Consider the following 21,160-nt stretch of genomic DNA (forward strand, 5'->3'; position numbering starts at 1 on the left):
CTATAGGGTATCCCTTCTATCGCTCAACCAAATTGGCCTAAACATCTCCAAGAATACCCTGCAACAATAATTTCTTTAGTATTTTTTTTGTGTTACTGTGGACCAGGTGACTGATATTTATGAACGTAGAGAGAAAATAAATTACAGAGAATAGATAAATAATATTTGATCTATCTTCAATTAACTTGAGACTCTGTAATGTTGGTCTCAATTCTGTCTCAGTATGTTAGCATGGACAGTACAATTTATAACTTTACCCAGGGTTACCCTTCTGCTTCCACTGCTTACCCTGTAACTCAGTAGATGAGATGGTTGATAATTTCCATTCCAAAATTAAAGGCATCATTGATTCCATTGCTCCAGTTAAATTGAAGGTTTTCTCTGGGAAAATGAAATCTCCATGAAGAATGCTCCAGCAGTGAGAAATGAAAAGAGGGAGTGCTGGATCTCCAAGCTCACTATGAAATCTAGAGGAAATATACAACTAAAAGATGCAAGAATCTTTCTTCTCTGAGATTATCAACAGAAACATGAACAATGCATAACAAACCCTCCTATCAAAGTGGCCAATGAACACCATACTAAAAACGCATTCAATTTTTTTCACAGAAAAAATACAGGATGTTAGAAAAGCAGTCTGCACATGAAAGCCAACTCCAGTACCAATTCTGTTTTCAGTTAGAATAAACTCTGTTAAATGTCCCAATTCTGCCCAACAAACTGCAAAGGTTTAGAAGAAACTGTTCAGCAGGTAAACTACTCTTCTTGCTGTCTTGATGTTTTACCCACATGATTTTACTAAGAACGTTTTGCCTGTTTTAGCGTCAGACTTTATTTAAATTATAAACACATCCCTCATGTCGGGTTTTCTCCTCCCAAGCCTTAAAAACAGCAATTATCAAAACATTGTTGAGAAAAAGAAGCTTGGACAAATTGGTCCTCCAGAACTACAGACCCATCTCAAAACTCCCCTTCATCCATAAGATTATTGAAGGTCATTATTGGTATTACTGAACCTCAGTGCAGCGTTTGATATTGGTGATCACTCAATTTTATTAGAGCATCTGGAAAATTGGGTTGGCCTTTCTGGTACAACACTGGACTGGTTTAAATCCTACCTGAAGGACAGGGACTTATCTGTGTCAGTCGGGAACTTAAAATCAGAGACTAGAACAATCACATGTGGGGTTCCTCAAGGCTCCATTCTGGGGCCCCTCTTATTCATTATCTACATGCTTCCCTTAGCTGAGATTATAGCAAACAACCAGATAAGTTACCATAACTATGCAGACGACACACACCTTTACATCACAATGTTGCCGGGTGACTATGTACATCAGAGCTTTGGCTAGATGCTTAGAAGAGGATGAACCATAATTTTCTACAACTGAATAAAAACAAAACTAAATTAATAGTCTTCGAACCAAAGGAGGAGAGATCTATATTTAGATCACAGCTTCAGTAAGCTTCAAGTAAGTCTTTTATCAACTGAAGAACATTTCCAGGATTAAAGGTCTGATGTTCAAACAGGGTCTATAAAAACTCATTTGTGCATTTATCTTTAGTATAATTGATTACTGCAACAGTGTCTTCACAGGTTTGCTAAAAAAGTCCATTAGACGGATGCAACCGAAACGCTGCTGCCCATGTTCTCACTAGAACCAAGAAAGTAGAACACATCAGCCCGTTTCTGAGGGCCTTCCACTAGCTCCCTTCTGTTAGTATATAAATCATTGACTCAGTGTATGATCCCAGACCACTCCGGTCTCCTACTTCAAGCCTACTCTGTACCCCCTAGAACTAGAACCAAACATGGAGAAGCAGCATTTAGTTCCTATGCACCACTGATCTGAAACAAACTCCCGGAAAACTGTAAAAGTGCTGAAAGCCTGGGTTCTTTGAAGTCTGTTGAAGTTAAACTGCTAACGGAGGTACTATCATTTTAAGGTTGTGATCCAACTGTTGTATTTTCTTCTCTACCTATATAATATAGTCTTTACAAATAAACGCTGTGAATATTATACATGTATCAATTTAAATATAGGCCATAATATTATAGACACTAATGTTAGTTATATAATCCCTTTTCTTAATTGATTCTGATCTGACAACTACCACATTGCAAATACAGAAATATGAGTCCGTTGTTTTTTCTTGAAATACATTTATTTCGCTATATTTGAAAAGGCAAATAAGGCAATTTCCAAATTCAATAAGATCATTTATGTTAAAAATAACGCCATTATCTTCTTTCCAGTACACTGTATTTTAAGGGAAAAATCAAAAATGCTATTGGCTTATCTTATTGCTCAAATTAGGTGAAAATACATTTATCTGAAGAAATTATTTATTACATTAAATGCAATGTAGTATTTTATAGAATTTACACTTTATCAAAATCCTCTACTAAAGATGTATTTAACAGTAACTATAAGTATTTGCTGGTCCTTAAATTTGAAGGAATCGGTCCTGAAAAGTCTTTAAACAGTCAATGAATTTGGTATTAACCAAAGTTTAGGAACCCTGTTCAATGCCTAAACTGACCATTTTCACATTACAGACATTCAAACATACCGGGTAGGTATGTTTATATGTTTATTTTACCTGCCTTGCTGTAGGCAATGAATATAATTCATTATCCCAAAAATATCTCCACTTCCCTTAGCTGATTAAGTTACATATAATTTGAGCAACTCAACTATCTTTTTTTATTTGAGGCTTTTTTTTACTTGAAAACAGTATGTACAAGGTTTGGAGAGTCTTTGATGAAGCTCTTCCTTGCAACATTGTCAGAGAAGATAGATAAACATACCAAAAAAAAACTTTGGAAACTAGACAGAGAGAGAATTACTACCTCTTAGAAATCAAATTTTATAGCCTTAATGTTGTGGTTTGAGAGGTTGTTTTTATGTACCACCTTTTTTAAGAAAATTCAGGATAGAATTGTGACAAATAAAGCTTTATTTGCCACCACTGCTGACCCATACTGGATTATTCACAATGCTGGGCCTGTCTGTGTGTCTGCAGCTGTCTGTTCAGATTAACCCTCCTCTGTCAAGCCCCGACTAACAGGTTTTCTCTTCCTCACTCTTGTCTCTTGAAGATGCACAGAGCCCTAACAGAAAGCGAACACTGCCGTCTGTCCCCTGAAAAAGCATCGATTTTTACTTTGCAGCACCCAAGGTCAGCCCGAAGAACAAGCCAGGAGGATCTTATCACCTCAGAAGAACAGGCCTTCCTCTCAGTCTATTTATCGAGAGGAAAATAAACACAAATGAAGTTGAGAACACTCACTGTCTTTCTTATGGTGACCTTAGTAAAGCAATGAATAAGTAAACACTAAAACGATGGAGAGATTTGAATGAAAGAAAATTGCTCATGTCATTGTAGCACATATATTTTAATTGTATGGTTTCTGTTATTAGCAGTGTCTGTACATTTTAACATTGTTCCCTGTCTGTTTATCTTCTCTTTTGGATGAATACAGTAAATTATATCTTGGATCAGCACACTTTCTTTCTCAGACCACACATTTTAAAATTTATAAGGCATATAAGGCCCTCTTTACATGACAGAGATCCAATACTGATGGCATTGTCTTCCTGTTTCTGTTTACACATCTGCATGCAAACTTTTCAACTGGGATCTTAATGTAAACATCCTTACTAAAAATGTTGAAAACACTGTAATTTCTGTGCCATACAACTCTTGGCAATATGTTGCACTACCATTGTTCTTGAACTTTTCCAATCCTTTTAAATAGAACACAACTCAACATTTCTACTGCATTTGGTGCCATTTAGTTTGTACTGCACTGAACTTTTTTCATATTAATGCCCTTATGCACCATTATTTAAACTGGTTTTCTCTTTTTATCCTACATTGTTACATTCAGATCAATGCTGCAATTTCTTTTGGTAATGTTAATCTACTCCAACTGCAATATCATTACACTGCTCTAAGCTGTATGCAGTGAAATTTCGTTTTGTATACACTCTGTGCATACAAAATAAAAACAAAGTTTGTCTAAGTAAGTTCTTTGAAACTCAACAATGGGCAAATGTGTACAAAGTCTCCATGCCTAAAATGAAGCCACTCCTGAGTCATACCCCGCCAGGGAATCCAAATACATAGTGATTACATTTTTTCTGTGTATAAGACAACAAAGAGTAGAGAGTTTTCATAAGATTACACTCTGGAGACTATTTTCTATTCCTGCTATTTTCAGAGAAAACAATCATGATTTACAGAAGTGGCAGAAACATAAAAACACTTTGCAGTTTTCACCAAAAACCAACCCTAAATCAGACAATAATTTTAATTTAAGGTCCATTCTTGCACTGTACTACCTCATACTCTGATCTGATCTAACTCCACAGCAAACAAGCAGAGCAAAGCATTGGTATGAATAAACCCCAGGCTGAGTAATTTTTTTAAACAATTAAAAATGGTTTTAAAAAAAGGTGTGCCATTCTCTGGTAAAATTTGTGCCACATGTGTCTGTTTATGCAAAAATCTCATGGGAATGTCCAGCATTCATGTACAGGACAGATACAGGTTCTGTTTCATTTTTTTTTTTTTTTTTGACAGACATTTTTATATTAACCCCAGAACAAGAGCTGTGATGACTGCTGGCTAAAGCTGGTAAGAAAGGGTATTAGGGAAAGGATATTTTCTAGTGCAAAGCAAACCATGATATGGGCCGAAAGACTACTCAGCAAAGAAGAAGTCATCTATCAATAGTTGATACCAGTTCATACAGGGACGAAAGGAGGACTGATGCCTACCTACAGCAGCCATTGGAGGTAGGCAACATCTTTGAAAGGCTGTCAGTACATGACAGGGCAATTCAAAGGCACAGAGCAAAGAATTATCCATACACTCATATCCTTCCTTCATTTTATAGTAGCCATTTAATTCAATTCAGTTTATTTATATACGGCCAATTCACAACACATGTAATCTAAAGGCATTTTACAGAGACAAGTCAACCAGATCATACAGTCAAATGGATTTAAAGTTTTCTATTTAAGGAAAACCAGCTGATTGCATCGACCCATTTAGCAGTCATGTTTTTAGACTAGAAACTAGATTACTTTGGGAACACACTCCTGAGATCTACATCTGTCTAGAATTTGAATCCAACACCTTCTAGATGCAAGCCAATAGTTTTATCAACTGTGATCCATCAAACAGCCCTGAAAGAGCTACATATTACCAAAACAGCATCATTAAAAAGCAAGAACACAGTCTAAAAGGCACCAACAGACAAAGACCTCATTTTTCCCTAATGAAAGAGAAACTGTATGCGCTTGGCCATAATGACAACTGTTACTCCAACGCTAATCAGATTCATTTGTGATATTGATGCTATGTTTATTAGTTTCTGACACAAATTACACAAATTATACAGGAGGAGAAGGAAACTGGCTCTGGAGGATTTGGCATAAGGTTCACTGCATTATTAGCTGGTTTCTGGTTTTTGCACATGTTTAAAGAAAACAGGCTCTTATCAGTGGCTAATTAATGAGTTAGTGCAAAAACTATTTTGAAGTGTTCAGACCATAGTTACTACTGTAATAATAGAAACTAAAACAACTACTCTGATGGCGCCTTGGTGCTGGCCCCTTGTTCAGAACTATTTGTCAACTGAGTCATGGCTCTGAGCCAGGTCACTATTCATTTGAGTTATCAATTTCAACTCAAAATTCAATTGGAACCATGAACCTACCTCAGTGATCTTTCTGCCAAAACATCAGCACTAAGTGGCTGAAATGAAATGAATATATCAGCTCTTGTTATACAGAGAATGCCAAAATACAATTTGAGAAAAGACATGAGTGTGGAGGTAATGCAGAGTACCTCCCTGCCCTATTTGATATCTTTATATGTTGAGAGAGAGGCTTTTGCTATTTCAATATCTTTCCATATCCATATTCTTCTTAATTTCCATGTGTAATTCTGGACAAATTTTCAAATGTAATTCTAAGTTAAGAGGATTGATTCTGTGTCTGGCAAACACTCCGTCTGTCTGAATGTTGTTAGCAGCCTTTCTAAGTCTTCCTCTGCCCTATGCCACGTGTTGCGTGCTAACTTAGAATCACTAAAGAATTATATGGCTTTTAGAGGAAAAAATCATTTTGGTGGATCCTAATGGTCTGAGATTAAATCAGAGATGATAAGCAATACTTGCCTTGATTTAATATTGCCAGAAACAAAGATGTGAGAGCCTAATGTCAAACTGTGAGAAAACCTCATTACATATTTGACTACTATAGGAATACTTAGTATTTCAGACAATCACAGAACAGCCATCTCTTTGGAGTTGTGCCATGGTGGAGTGCTCAACCAAGTTCAAAGTCCTAGATGCAGCTGTACAAGGTGTGACTGCTGACCCATTGAGACCTGTACTGTTTTCTTCTTACTCTGTCCATCAAGTTTTTATGTCACCTAACTTTGAAAATAAAGGCTACCAGCACCAGATAAAAGTAAAGAATTTGAACAAAATAACACCTCAAACAATATAAACGCTAAAGGGAAATCCTCCATCCGATCCAGAAGAAATAGTTCCAGGACCGCATATTTTGTAGAAAGCAAAGATGCCACACTTTGGTTCCCAAACGATACCCTTTCAGTGAATGTGTTGAGCTAATGTTTAGGAAGATGGCAAAATGGATCATGGAATAGGGGGATTCCTGGAAGTCTGACTGGGATCCATTTGGAATAGAGCCTTGACAGTGCTTATACAAGGACCAGATCACCTTACCAGACATCCCTTTCCACCTGTGCCCTCCAAAGCAACCCCTTTGAACCGGGGTTGCTTTAAAATCTTCTCAAAGTTGTTTTTCCTTCCACTAAACCTCCCTTATAACACACAATGAAAACCATTAGCCTATTTTTTTTATGTATTTACTATATTTATGTACACTCATAACAATTACACAATGGATTACCTCAGTTTAATTGTTGTACAGTTTTTCCATCCAATACCTTTTTGCTCAATATTTGAATATCAACTTAATAAAAGCTAATTCTGTTGATCCAAATATTTTTCCCTGCATTGCATTAAGTTTTGGTCCACTAACATAACATTTAAATAACCCAATGACAAATAAATAGTTTTTTTTATCAACTCAATCGTATTTATTTCAAGAGCAGAAACAGTTTTTGTTAACAAACATACATACATGTCACATGGCCAAAATAACTTGAACAAAGGTAGAGCTGCCTGTGACTATGCATCTTGACCTAATTTGGTTTCATCTGTGTAGACTTGGGCAACAACTAACTCCACTACCTATTTTAGATGCATAGTTATCTGGCATGCTGGTTCGTTCTCTCACAAAAGTACTGTAGTCCTATAAATTAAAAAGAAGTAATCTTAGCATGGACACATTTTCTTGAGCAATAAAATTCTTGAGTTCACCTGAAAGGCCGTCCATGCAAGCTCATGAGGCGGCCTTATAGTGAATTCAATAATTTTAGGTTAATTTGCGTCATACATAAAATGTTCATACTTTGATATGTCAATTAAATATTACTAAATAATTCTGGAACCAACTGCTTCACGTATGTTGAATGGTGTCACCTCAAAGAGGGGCTTCAATATTTTCATTTTGAGTAGATTTCTATGAACATTGTAGTTTTTGAAACCTTTTCATTTACTAATTTGCTGTTTTTATGGACCTATTTGAAACATTCACAGCTACTTTTTGAATATCCATCAACAACAACTAAAGACCAATAACATAATCTAATAAACATTTCTTAAATGCCATGTTTACTCCTTGGAGACATTGTCCAACATTTACAAGTTTCCTCAATCAGTAGCTCTGCATACCGGCATATAGATTAACAATACAGTTGCGTTCAAAACCTTTAAAGATAATTTCAATGCTAAATCCTCACCACTTTGTCATAATCCACTCATCAATGTTTGGTTTAGAAAGTGCTTAAGTGTATTTTGCTAAATGTCAGGCTTTACCTCCAACGACTGACAGATTCATCTTTTTTTTTCAGCTGCCAAGTTTCATTTTTGCTTTTTGGTCATTTAGAGGACATTGCTTATTTCTGTGGAACATTAGTAAAACTCTTGGATTTCTGTTTGGAGAGATTTTAATGGACAAAGTACAAAGTCTCCTCCTCAAATAACCAGCATTAACAAAAAGACAATATTACCCTTTTGCAGACTACATAGCGCTTCTGCCAGGGAGTCAGCATTATAACCATGCTGCCGCCATAATGCCTGTCATATGCAGGTTGTACTTAGTAATTTAATCTAATTGCAGTATAATGTAACAGATACTCGTGAAGCTTGGGGGAAGGGAGACAGCAGGAGAAGTGGAGGGGGTAATTAATGAGCTGATAACCAGCAGAAATGACGGGCCAATATTCTCTGACATGATTGGTCGGTTAAAAGGAAGAATGGTGGTTGTAGAAGATTTTGGACCATATGAAGGTCTGCAAATAAAAATTCCTGGAGCAGAAAATTTTCCTCCAGCCATTGTAAAAACCTTTCCACTGATAAGCACCGGCACACAATGTGTCCGTGCGGGAAGATGTCAAAGCGTGAAACAAGATAACACACACTTGGAGAAAGCATCCAAATGGATCCGTGCGTGAAACCGGGTTTTTAGATGAGATGGGTTCTGCTTGCTGTAAGAAAAGCAGCAAATAAGGAGTTGAATAAAAACGGTGTGTTATGACACACCAGCGTTTACAGATGTGGGCTCTGTGTCTAGTAAAGAGATATCAAAGTAGCACAGTATTGATCCCTGGGAACAAGAATCAATATGAAACCATTGCTCCTTAGTATTTGTTTCTCTGCTGCCTGCCTTTCACTGAAATGGGTAATCATTGCAACTAAAGTGATGGCTGCAGATGGATGTGCTCCTGCATGTATATATCTTCTACAATACGTGCATGCATGGACACAAATCCGGCCAAAGTTAATGCTTGTATAGACACTAATGTATATGAGACCGTGCCATGGTGAGCGTGTGCTTGGTTGTTGCAGCAGCTGCTGACATGTCCTGCAAGCGCGACAAGAAGCAAGCAACTCCCCAGGCCCTGCATGCTGACTGAGGCTTGTCAGGAAAAAGCACAATTGGTGACTGTCCAGATTTAAAACAGCTCTTCACTTTTAAATTTCCCTCCCCAAATATATGTTATTCACCATTTTATTCTACTTCATTTATTATTATGAGGTCTTGCACAACTATCTTGGACTTTTCTCCGTGTTACTACGTTTAGACCAACTCAAAGTAGTGCATGGTGTTGATGTGGGGAGAAAAGGATACATTTTTTAAAAATTTTCTGTATTCTGTATTCTTCTTTTGGATTTTCTAGGAGGAAACCTGTGATGCCTTCACAGAATGACTTCAATCAAACAAGCGGGAGTCCCTATCAAATTGATCATTTCTGATGATTGGTTGGGATAGATTTTAATAAGCAAAACTAGTGGAAGGAGGGATACATATAATAAATATGGATTGCACTTTTTAAAGATTTTTCTTTGCAAAGAAATTTAGAAAATCACCTTTATTCTCATCTTGTAAAAAAAAAAACTTGTCATAAAATACATTGAAATTTGAGGGTTTTATTTAAAAATATGGGAAAACCTCAGAGGGTGGCATAGCATTGTCCATTATTTTCTTTTTTACTACAACCATTTTAGTCCAACTTTTTGTGTAATCGGTCCTCTTTATTTTACAAATATAAAACTAATATTCCTGCAGAAAAGGAAGGTATCCCTAACCTGGGTTCCTATAAGCTATGAGCTGTGATTTCTCATTCTACCAAATCACTGTAAGATCCATATCTACCTAATCTGGGGAAGCATCAGATTTTTCTCACACATATCTGAAAAATTACAGAAATCCATGGCTCCCGTCTCCTCATGAGGTGGGTGTTGGCTGTGTCCCTGGACCTGGCAGCGCTTTGACCAAAAGCCTGAGAGGAAGCGAAGGAAAAATCAACAGCTGCTCGTCTGTTTGTTGTGCCTAACAGCTACAACACCTGCAAGCCCTCCTGCCAAGTGCCTCAGCCTGTGTTTAGCATTGGACTTATCCATCCTATTGTATATTTACAATTTGCCTTTGCCTTGTGTCCATGTTCTGTGAAAGCCCAGCTTTGATATTTGGCTCTTTTGTAGATTACACTGCACATTGTGATCACGGTTGGCATTTTTGTGTGCCTGATTCACCATTAAATTGCATCCAGCAGAGATCTGCAAATGCACTGAATACAGAGTCAGTATTTGTCACAAACATTTTGGGCGTTTTCCCCAGTTCTTTCCCTCTTTGATTACTCAAGCTGACACCATATGGGCGGATGTAGAATTATTTCTCTTCTTTATATTTTTGAATAATTAAATCCAGATTGTGGATTAAAGGTTTAAATGCAGCTCTTTGAATGGAGAAAACTCCAGAAATGTGTGCGCACACACACGCACCCTGCCATCCCTCCCCACCTACCACAAATCAATCATGCCTTTAAAAAAATATCCATATTCCTAAACTTTATGGAAATCTGTGTCAAAACACCCCTGTGCATTTTTTCAGAGTTTTATGCAATGGACAAAAACAGAGATTTGCAAAACCCGAAGCACACGATGCCGCCACCACCGGGGAGTCGCAGCACTGAAACAAAAAGCTACAAACTGCAATGGACAGGGACAGCAAAAGACAAAACTGAAGAAAAGGCCACAACAACACCACAGAAAGCATTACAAGACAAAATACCTCCCAAAATGTCCCAAACACCCACACCAGAAAAACAAAAGCAGACCCAAAACAGAAAAGAGCAAAGACAATACTTCACTAGACACAGAAGGGCACAGAATCAAGCTTTAATCCTTTTCCCTGAGACAAACTGCAAATAGGGTAACTTCTGTAGGCAGTTGTTTGTTCTGGATATTGTTTAGTAAAATCAAAGTGAAACACGTTCCTCACTTTCTAAGATTTCTATGTGAAAAGACAATAAAAAAAAACATATCTTGGTTTCCCTCGTATTTCACAAATATGAGGTACTTTGCTTTGCTCTATTATTTGAAATCTCAAAAATAATTTGAAGTGTGTGACTGAGTGTTCCAGTAAGGGTTTTATACATTTGCAAGGCACAGTAAGAGACTTGGTATTTTTTTCCTACATTTCAAAGACAGTTTCCTTTTCATGTATGATACCGTGCTGTCCTCAAAGCTCCATCTCCTCTCAACACCACTGCTTCCTTTGTTCGGTTTTTCCTCTTCGTGAAATTGGATACAGTTCCTTCTCGTTTGTCCTGCGTCTTTTTGCCAAAGATCTCTGAAACAGAGTGGAGAGGGTCCCATGGGAGCAGAGCCCAGTCACAAGCAGCTGTGCTCTGCCCTCTGCACCACTGGGAAAGGCTGTGAAATGATAATAACTCCTTTGTTATCTGCTGTTACAGGATGGACACTGAAGCTTTGCTATAAACATCTTTTCAGATTTTTTTTTTCCAACATTTATATTGAAAAATGGTCAAACCTGGAAAAAAGAAGTATGAAAAGATTCCAAATTATATATGCAACAAGAGAATTTCTCCATTGTGAGATCAATAAAGTTCTATTTGATCTAATCTATTGATGCTTGTATTGTTCTTGCAATGTATTACAATACACAATATTTCAGCTTAAACACTGAATTTTTATTCCATTATTTCAACTTTTTAACTAAGTTCTCTTCCTGTTGTTTTTTTTTTTTTTTTTCATGGTTAATTAATCTCACCTGCATTCTGCTCGGCACGGTCCTGGAGGGATCTGCTGCAGCCAACAACTTTATGGTTTCCCTTCAAAGCTGATCCACTTAGGTTACAGTCTCCACAGGTTACTGTCTCTTTCCTAGACTAGAAATAACTTTCACTGAACTATTACTGTGACTAACTGTATGTAATATCATCTGCAAGACTTAAATATAAGCTCAGAGCCAATCTGTTTAGCTGTGTTCCTTTTCTAGATTGAGGCACTTCAGGAGCTAAACGTTTTAATAACGTTTTACTTTTCTCTCCCATAGAATCCTAAATCAGGTCTTGTGTGTGTGTGTGCGTATTATCTATCCATCCATCTATCCATCCATCCATTTTCTGACACGCTTTATCTCAAGTGGGATCGCGACGGGTGCTGGTGCCTCTCTCCAGCTGTCTACTGGCGAGAGGCAGGGTTCACCCTGGACAGGTCGCCAGTCCATCGCAGGGCAACACAGAAACAAACAGGACAAAGAACCATTCACACACAGTCATGTTTTTGGACTGTGGGAGAAAGCCAGAGTACCCAGAAAGAACCCACGCATGCTCAGGGAGAACATGCAAACTCCATGCAGAAAGATCCCGGGCTGCGAATCGAACCTTCTTGCTTCAAGGCACTGCAGCACTGAGCAGCCGTGTATTATCTGGCTCTCTGTTACTTGTGGCAGAAGGACATTTACATTGAGCCCAGTTCTACTGGACAATTCTTCCTATCATATGGTAGTTTTATTTTCCCCTATCACTGCATGCACACTCGATAAAATTGATGCAAAAATTAAGAACAAAAGAAAGAATGAATTCTGCATGTCAATAACTTGATGCAATCTGCTCAATATCTGTAGATAGAGAACAGCTTAACCTTTTTGATTAATAACATTAAATTGCTATTAATCAATTTAATGTTATTATTATATTAATGTTTGAGGTTTTATGCAGTATAAAACACTATGTATGTTTTTATTTTATTGTATTGTTGTTGTTTTTTTTGGAACACCACAAAAGAAAATGTTATTGTAGTTGTGAAGTTTAAGGCAAATTTCACAAAAAAATAATGATTTACGGAACATTTCCCCCCAAATAAAGGTTTCATTTACATTTTATATCATGCAAAAAATGTGCTAACAACTACTAACATGACTGAAAATATGCTCAATAGTACGGAAGAGGAATAGGGCCACTGAAAAAAATTTAAAAAGGTGAATGATTTTTCAATTTTATTTCTGAATAATATAAGAAAAAAGTCAGAATTCTGACTCTTTTTCTCAGAATTCTGAGTTAAATCTCAGAATTCTGACTTTTTCTCAGAATTCTGAGTTAAATCTTTTTCTCAGAATTCTGACAGCTAACAAACATGTTAGCATCAAGCCACAGCCATGTCTATTTTAGAGACTAAACTAGCTCTCTTGTTTTAATGACCTTCTGCTCTTCCATTAATTAAATAGCATCACCTGGGACCCCTCAGGCATGTAAAAAGTTGTTTGAGAGTTGCCCTCTCAAACAACGCACATCTTTTTCAGTGAAGCTGAGTGCTCCCACATCTTTCTTCATGGTGCCCACCTACATTAAGATCCAGCATTCTGAGATTTAAGTCAAAGTTCTGAGATTAAAGTCAGAATTCTGAGAAAGAAAGTCAGAATTCTGAGATTTAAGTCAGAATTCTGAGATTAAATTCCGAATTCGGAGGGGAAAAAAAGTCAGAATTCTGAATTTTTTCTCATATTAAACTGAAATAGTATTTTAAAATCAGTTAACCTTTTTTTTTTTTTTGTTGCCCTAATCCTCTCCCGTACAATTATAATTTTATTATTTCCACTAAAAACAAAAAAACCCAAACGCGCCACCTAAACACAACGTGTTGCTGTTGGCTTGTGGGAGTTGTAGTCCAGTTCATGGCGAGTCGCGTTCGTCATGTCCAACAAAGAACTACAATATCCAGATCCGTTAACACGGAAACCCTTTACAAAGCACTAGCACGTAGCAACACACGACGGTAGAAGGATGTCTCATGCTGGCAAAAAGAGAAAACTAGATAAAACCCGCCAGGACAGGCTTTATTTCGATAGCTATTCTGATGTGACGATACATGAAGACATGATAGCAGACCACGTCCGGACCAACACCTACCGGACGGCCATATTTAGCAACAGCGAGTCGATTAAGGGGAAAGTTGTGCTGGATGTCGGGGCAGGAACCGGCGTGTTGAGCATCTTCTGCGCTCAGGCTGGTGCTAAGAAAGTGTACGCAGTGGAGGCCTGCTCTATAGCGGAGCAGGCGGTAGAAATAGTGAAGCAGAACAACGTGGAGGAGATCGTGGAGATCATAAGAGGAACAGTGGAGACGGTGGAGCTACCGGAGAAGGTGGACGTGATAGTGAGCGAGTGGATGGGTTATGCACTACTGCACGAGTCTATGCTCAACTCTGTACTGTTCGCCCGCGATAAGTGGCTGAAGCCCGGGGGAGTCATCCTGCCGAGCAGAGCCGAGCTTTTCATCACCCCAATAAGTGACCCGGTGGTGGAGGACCGCCTGTACTTCTGGTACACCGTCAAAGACCGCTACGGCGTCGACATGTCCTCCATGTCCGACTTCGCTCAAAAGTGCATTAAGAACTCAGACATCACGGTGAACACCGTGGCCATGGAGGATGTGCTTTCCCACCCGGCCCGGTTCGCCGAGCTCGACCTGTACTTGGTGACGGTGGAGGAGCTGCGGGCCGTTAAGGGCCGCTTCACGTGCGAGTCGTTCGGCTCAGCTGCTGTGAACGCTTTCTGTGTTTACTTCACGGTCACATTTCCGTGCCCGGAAAAAGCAGAGTCGCTCGTTCTGTCGACTTGCCCTTTCAACCCGGAGACCCACTGGAAGCAGGCGGTGCTGTATCTGGACTCCCCCGTGGAGGTGGTGCAGGACACACCGATAACTGGAGAAGTTAGCATGTTTCCCTCTGAGGACGGTTCCCGACACATATGCATCCATGTAGACTATTCAATTGGAGAGGAAAAAAGACAATCCAAGACTTTTTCTATCCCTGACTGGACATCTGACCCTCAGTCATGATATAAATGTAATACTAACTAGTACCATTTCACTTATTTCCTCAAACTGTTCCCAAGCCAGGAATAGTTAGTTGATGCCAACCATTTTGAGTTCAATTTTACATAATATGCTAAATTCTGGTTTTCACTCATTTTTTACATAAGTTCTGAAATGTGTTTTTAAACTAATGTGCTAGAAATAAATTTTGATCTTAATGTTTGTTAGATATCCATGCTTATTCTTAACAAAGAGCTAACAGTGATAATGAGAACATACTTGTCACATCTTTCAGTATGCATTTTGTGAATTGTACTAATAAAAATGTTTTTGAATATTCAAGTCATATACCTTTTTCTGTTTTTCTTTTTGATACATCTACTTTTCAATATTTATTCTGTATATACACAAGTGAAAAGCAACAAAATGTAGTTTACATCTATCCAGAAGTGCTATACAAGATATAAATATTTATTTACATAGTTTTCAGAAACTGTATGTATGGACTATAAATGGTATGTTTAAACAGAGTAATTGTAAGAGGCTATAAAATAAATATGGAAGTTCCATACAAATAATCCAAGAATGTTAGGATATGGATTATATATATTAGTGGGGTTATAATACAGCATAAAAAATGACATAATAGCAGATAGAAGATGCACATATATACAGCTATAGTTGAGAAGTACGTGCAAGTGTTTTGGATCCATAGGTGGTTGTGTAATCATGGACATAGTAAATTATAAACAGGCATGTATTTTTATTTTGCAGACTCATAGTCCACATACAAATAAAGAAGAAAAATTATAAGAATATGACATTACAATATGAAGATTCATGGAGCTCCACAGACGATACATGAACTTGTATATCAGATTTCTCATAAGTTTCTGAAATTTCCTGACTCATGCATTACAAAACTTTTCACTTGCACCACTGAACCTGTGTTTTTTTAAGCAGAAATCTTACTCTTTTAAGCTACCCGAAGCCTCTGCATGCGAGATTTTTTAAATTACACCACTAGGAGCCGTTGACAGAGATGTATAGTAAGCATTAAATACAATTGTTATGCGGTCTTGATCACCTCTTTGTTTTTATTTATTAAACCACTTGAAGTGGCCAAAAATACAGAGAACAGTCTCCAACTTTGCTCTTAAACCAAATTATCTGTTGTACAAATAAACAGATTGAGATGATTAAGCAGATTTTTATTTCCCAAGCACTTTAGATATCACACCAGCTTAGGCTGCCTGCCTTTAATTATTAAGACTTCCAACCTTACCAGTTTTGTCCTTAATTACGGGCACCAGAGTAATACAATAAGGTGTTAGGCACATGGTTCATAACCCCAGAGAAACACATGGCAAGCAGCACACCAACTTTTTAACTTGCACACTTCAGATGTTGTGCTGAGATGTTACCAGAACCTGTTGCCTTGTTTTAACGGGAATAAACTATAGCTTACTAGACTTCTAAGGGGGTATTATCACAGAATCCCTCTTAGCAGTGCTCTCCCTTTCATAGGGTTCACTTTTAGCACAGTCGAATAAAGCAAAATAATTTTTCCAAGGCGTTATATAATACAGAAGAGACCCAACTCTGTTTCTACCTGCTGCCCCCACATATGCCTGCATGAAAAACTGAGACATGCTTTTTCCAACCTGGCCTGATTTTCCTTTTAACCTTTACAATACCAGTGCCATTATAATGAGACATGATCTAATAAGGAATACTCATACAAAATTTCCATTGATTTTACAACAGTGTGGGCATCAGCCGTGCTAATGCAATGGTCAAGTCATAATGTGCAAAGATTTGCTAATGTAAGCAAAGCTATCTGAAGTTAGCAGAAGCTGACTAGACAATATGAGACTTATCACAAAACTGACACATGGCAAACAAATAAAGGTTATTAAATAAATCTGCATTCATGTCACCTACTACATACACAGAGGTAAAATAATTCTCATCAATAAAGGAATTTAGTAACAGTGTGTAGATTGCCTTTGGAGCACAAAATAAATAACAAAGCAAAAATTTGAAATGGTAAAATCCCCATTAACCATCAGAGGTGGTATATCTAATTTGGTACAGTAGTACTAAACAACATACTATAAAATCTTCAGACAATAGCACAAACAGTGAGAAAAATTGGAATTTTAACACCTGCTATACTGCCTGCACTTAGAAATCATGGAGGGGTCTGAAATTTTCATGGTGCATGTCCACTGTGAGAGACGTTAATCTAAAAATAAATCCAGAAATCCCAATGTATGATTATTTTAATTATTTCTTTGTATGGTACAGCTGCATATCATACAAAATTCCAAACAATTCTAAATTAAAACCGTGAAACCTCTGGAAAAAGGTTTCAGCTTAGGTAGTAAGTGGTCATATCTGTGATGTTGAATCAAACGCGTTCTGCTATTTCTGTAGGTGCATTATTGTTTAGTTCTTATGGAATATTGTGTTACTCACAGGTCAAAGGAAGGACAACATGTTGCAACAGTAGTAGACGCCATGCATGCAGATCCAAAGCCAGATGTCACATTTTAAGGGCTTATATTACGTCTAAAAACATAAACACAGGGTTGTGGTTAAGGACATAAACAGATGTTTGATCAGCCTTTTATGATCTTTTCCGGATCCAATGAGGTATGTTTCTCTCTCAGATAGTGTACACAAAGGAGGAAACATGTTTAAGCATTAACAGAATTTATTCCATTCAAGGTTAACAAAATAATTGATACAAGCATGAATTGCAGAGAAAGAGACTCACCTTCTATTAGGCCCTTTTCACATCTTGATCACCCAGCTGGGGAACCAGCTGAATGGCAGCCTCTGCATACTTTTTCAGTTTTCTCTAAAAGCCAGCCAGGAAGTGTCTGCCCCAAAGCCCCCAGTCAGTCAGAGGTGGATAATCCATGTCCAGAAAGTAAAAACCTTACCTCATTATCCTTCATCCTGTTCACATAACCCGCCGATTAGCTACTCAGGTGATTTGTTTGCATTGCTGAGCTAGAAATATGGATCGTTGGATCTGATCTCTGTACAGGCCTTTTACTTTCTGGAACTGAATTATCCACATCTGGGCATTCAGTGCTTCTATATATATAGATATAGAAATGAACAGATGTAAAAGTATCTAAAACAGAAAAAAAAAAAAGAAAAAAAAAAAAGAAATGTATCTTCAACAAAGATGTGCAAAAAGCTCCCCCCCATTGAATTCAACTGCTCAAAGCTCTCCTATAGTTGAAATGCTGTTTCCTTCTTTAATGGTCATCAATTCCATTATGAAGATATTTAACCAGACTTAAACCCCACAGACATCAAGGACTCATTAACAACTGGGATCTGGGCAGAAAAAGTACGCAAAAACTAGCAGTAACAGTATTAAAATATAGTGACCAAGGAAAAAAAAAAAACTCAAAACAATTATTTAGTTTTAGTTTAAAAGGTTTATTTTGCTTGCTATTAAGAATGTTTTAAAAGTTATGAGCAAATAAATCAGTGTAGATATCTTCAGATCAAACTGAGGACATTCCAAGCTGTAGTAAAACTGAAAGTTTGGTTACCCCTCTCAGTGTGAATACATGATGGAGCAAGGAAATATTGTAGGAGCAAAGAGAGTACTAACTATGTACATGTTTAGGAGGGTACTAATTTTACGGAGCCTGGAAAAACAGAGTTTTAAAAATCAAAGTCATCCAATTAATGTATCTACATAGGCAGAGAAAGCAGCTTTGGTATACAACTTAAAGTGATGCATCGAATATCTGCATCATTAGACAAAACACAAAGCACATTGGGAAAGTGTATTAAATGACTAAAGACACCTGATCAAATCATTTATATGCAGAACATCCAATAATCAATCATAAGACATTTTTATTTTTTTGCTGAGAGAGAAACATGATTGTGGTAATTATTACTGCAGGTCAATTTTGTTGTTAAGAAGTAATTCACAGTTAGATATGCGATATTAGTTGTTTTAAACAACTAACTTTGCCCTGACATCTAAGTCTAAATTTGATAGAATTCCCAATTCTATGCGATGTTTGATTAAAATAGAAAAAATTTAAAATTTTCTGATTTATTCTCATTTTTTATATGGTCAGGCAACAGTAAATGGCCTGTACTGTATAGAGCTTTTTCAAGTCCAAGGACCCCCAAAGCCCTTTAAACTGCATTTAGCCAGTTATCCATTCTTGCACACATTCACACAATAATGATGGCATCAGCGTGTTCCATTTTATATTGTAGCCACAGCTGTCCTGGGGCACACTGACAGAAGAAAGGCTGCATTGCCCAGTCGCCACCTCTGACCACCAACAGTAGCTGAGTGTTCTTAAGTAGAGCTGTCAAAAGTATTAATGTTTATTACTTAATTAGAAGTAGAGATCCAACTGTTTAAAAACACTTTTGTACAAGTTAAAGTATCAATATAGGCTTTTTACTCAAGTAAAAGTGTAAAATTAAAATTTTTAAAACTACTTAAAATATAAAAAATAAAATGAATGCAGGAAAATGTTAAGGACAGATGCTTAAAGGCACATTTTTCTACAATTCTGGATGAAAATTTCCTTACATTTAATTTTCTTAGTCTTATAACTAAGGGTAACAGTTTTTAATTTAACTTTGCATAATCTTGAAAAACTATTTATTCTGGTATAAGGCAAACAACAATTTGATGTAGTACCAAGTCCAAAAATAAATGAATTGTCTGGATTTTAAATGTAAGTAATCAAAGTAAAAAGTTATCCCTCAGGAGCTGACCATGGTGCTGATTTGGGAAATCAGCACCATGGTCAGCTGCTATGGTGCAAGAGGTACAGTTGGAAATAAAAGGTGAGCAGAAGAACAGTTAGCTTTTCCTAGTAATTTTCTTCCATAATACAAGAGAGTTAATTACATATGCTGCAAGTACACACTCCCAGCATGTAAAACAGTATCTATAAAACCACTTGGTGTTTGTTTTTGAGCATCTCTATAGCAACAATTCTAAATCTAGGTCGATATATAACAACTCTTAAAGTCGTAGGGAAGTCATATTTGAATGTCAAACCATTCTGGCTTAAACATGTATATAAATGTACTCTTTATCAGACTATATTGTCTAAATTGAAATTTAGGAAATTTCTATTTAAAAAAAAAAAATCCTGTCTTAAAATCTGTGTTGATGAAAAAGCAGGGGGTCTACAGCAAATTTGTTATAAACACCATTAACCGGCTCTAAGGAAATTCAATACACGTTTATGGATGTTGCTACTGACCTCCTCAGCTGTCACTAGAAGTAACCAGTATTGTTCCCCTTTCAATAAGTTACATTTTAATGACATAAAAAAATGATATTCTCTGGAGAAGAGAAGCACAATTTGTTTCTTTAGTCTTTTCAAACAGTATCCTATGGAAGGAAAAAAAATACTGTTTAATTATGTTTTATTTATATGATCACAGTTAACATGTGTAAAAAAAATACTAACCACAGTAAGTAGAAATAATTTTCTGCTGACACTGGTACTTTTGCTTTCTGACAAATGAATGAAACAAACATAATAGAATATATTAAATCCTATGTAGCTTTATTTTGTTTCTGTAAATTATTTTATGAAGGCCCCTCCTTGAATCACCACCTTTACATGGTGAAAGGGTTTCAGTGCCCAGATGATTCCAGAGGTTATGTTGTCAGGGGCTTAAATGTTCCTGGTAGTTTCTCCCAAGGCAAACAGGCTCTTGCTAACGAGTAAAACAAAGAGCGGTTCAAAAAGCAGGACACATGACATCGGCTGCTACAGAGAGATGGGACCACACCCTGGAGCTAGGCTTTGGCTTGTTCTGTGTTTGTGAGCATCTGGTAGTTGGGTTCTTCCTCACAGGAACTAGCAAGGTCTAGTCAAAAGGGGGGGTGGAGATGGATTACTGAACACCATGTTCAAGCATACCCGGATACAAGCAGCTTAAATGAGTTTTCTCCATAGTGTGTCTGGGCTCTCCCTTAGACATAGGGTGAGGAGCTCAGTCATCTGGGGAGGACTCAGAGTAGAGCCGCTGCTCCTCCACATCGAGAGGAGCCAGTTGAGGTGCCTCGGGCATCTGATAAGGAGGCCTCCGGGACGTCTCCCTGGTGAGGTGTTCCAGGCAAGTCCCACTGAGAGGAGGCCCAGGGGGAGACCCAGGACACGCCGTAGGGACTATGTTTCTTAGCTGGCCTGGGAACGCCTTAGGATTCCCCCAGAGGAGCTGGCCCAAGTAGCTGGAGAGAGGGACGTTTGGGCCTCCCTACTGAAGCTCGACGCGACCCCGGATAAGCGGAAGAGGATGGATGGATGGATGGATGGATGGATGGATGGATGGATGGATGGATGGA

The 21,160-nt window shown here is 37.6% G+C and overlaps 1 protein-coding gene across 1 annotated transcript; it reads left to right on the plus strand.

Moving 5' to 3' along the window:
• The first annotated feature begins 13,726 nt into the window (after nucleotides 1–13,726).
• On the plus strand, nucleotides 13,727–15,117 carry prmt6 (protein arginine methyltransferase 6). Its single transcript, XM_015374960.1, has one exon. It carries the CDS (start codon nucleotides 13,759–13,761, stop codon nucleotides 14,812–14,814), a length of 1,056 nt encoding a protein of 351 aa, XP_015230446.1. The 5' UTR covers nucleotides 13,727–13,758; the 3' UTR covers nucleotides 14,815–15,117.
• The last annotated feature ends 6,043 nt before the right edge of the window (nucleotides 15,118–21,160 follow it).

Source organism: Cyprinodon variegatus, unplaced genomic scaffold (genome assembly GCF_000732505.1).
Source record: "Cyprinodon variegatus isolate N-32 unplaced genomic scaffold, C_variegatus-1.0 Scaffold111, whole genome shotgun sequence".
Classification (NCBI taxonomy): Eukaryota; Metazoa; Chordata; class Actinopteri; order Cyprinodontiformes; family Cyprinodontidae; genus Cyprinodon; species Cyprinodon variegatus.

Bases quoted from the DNA above. Each gene is read 5' to 3' on its own strand.
- prmt6 (XM_015374960.1), top strand. From the start codon at position 13,759: ATGTCTCATGCTGGCAAAAAGAGAAAACTAGATAAAACCCGCCAGGAC.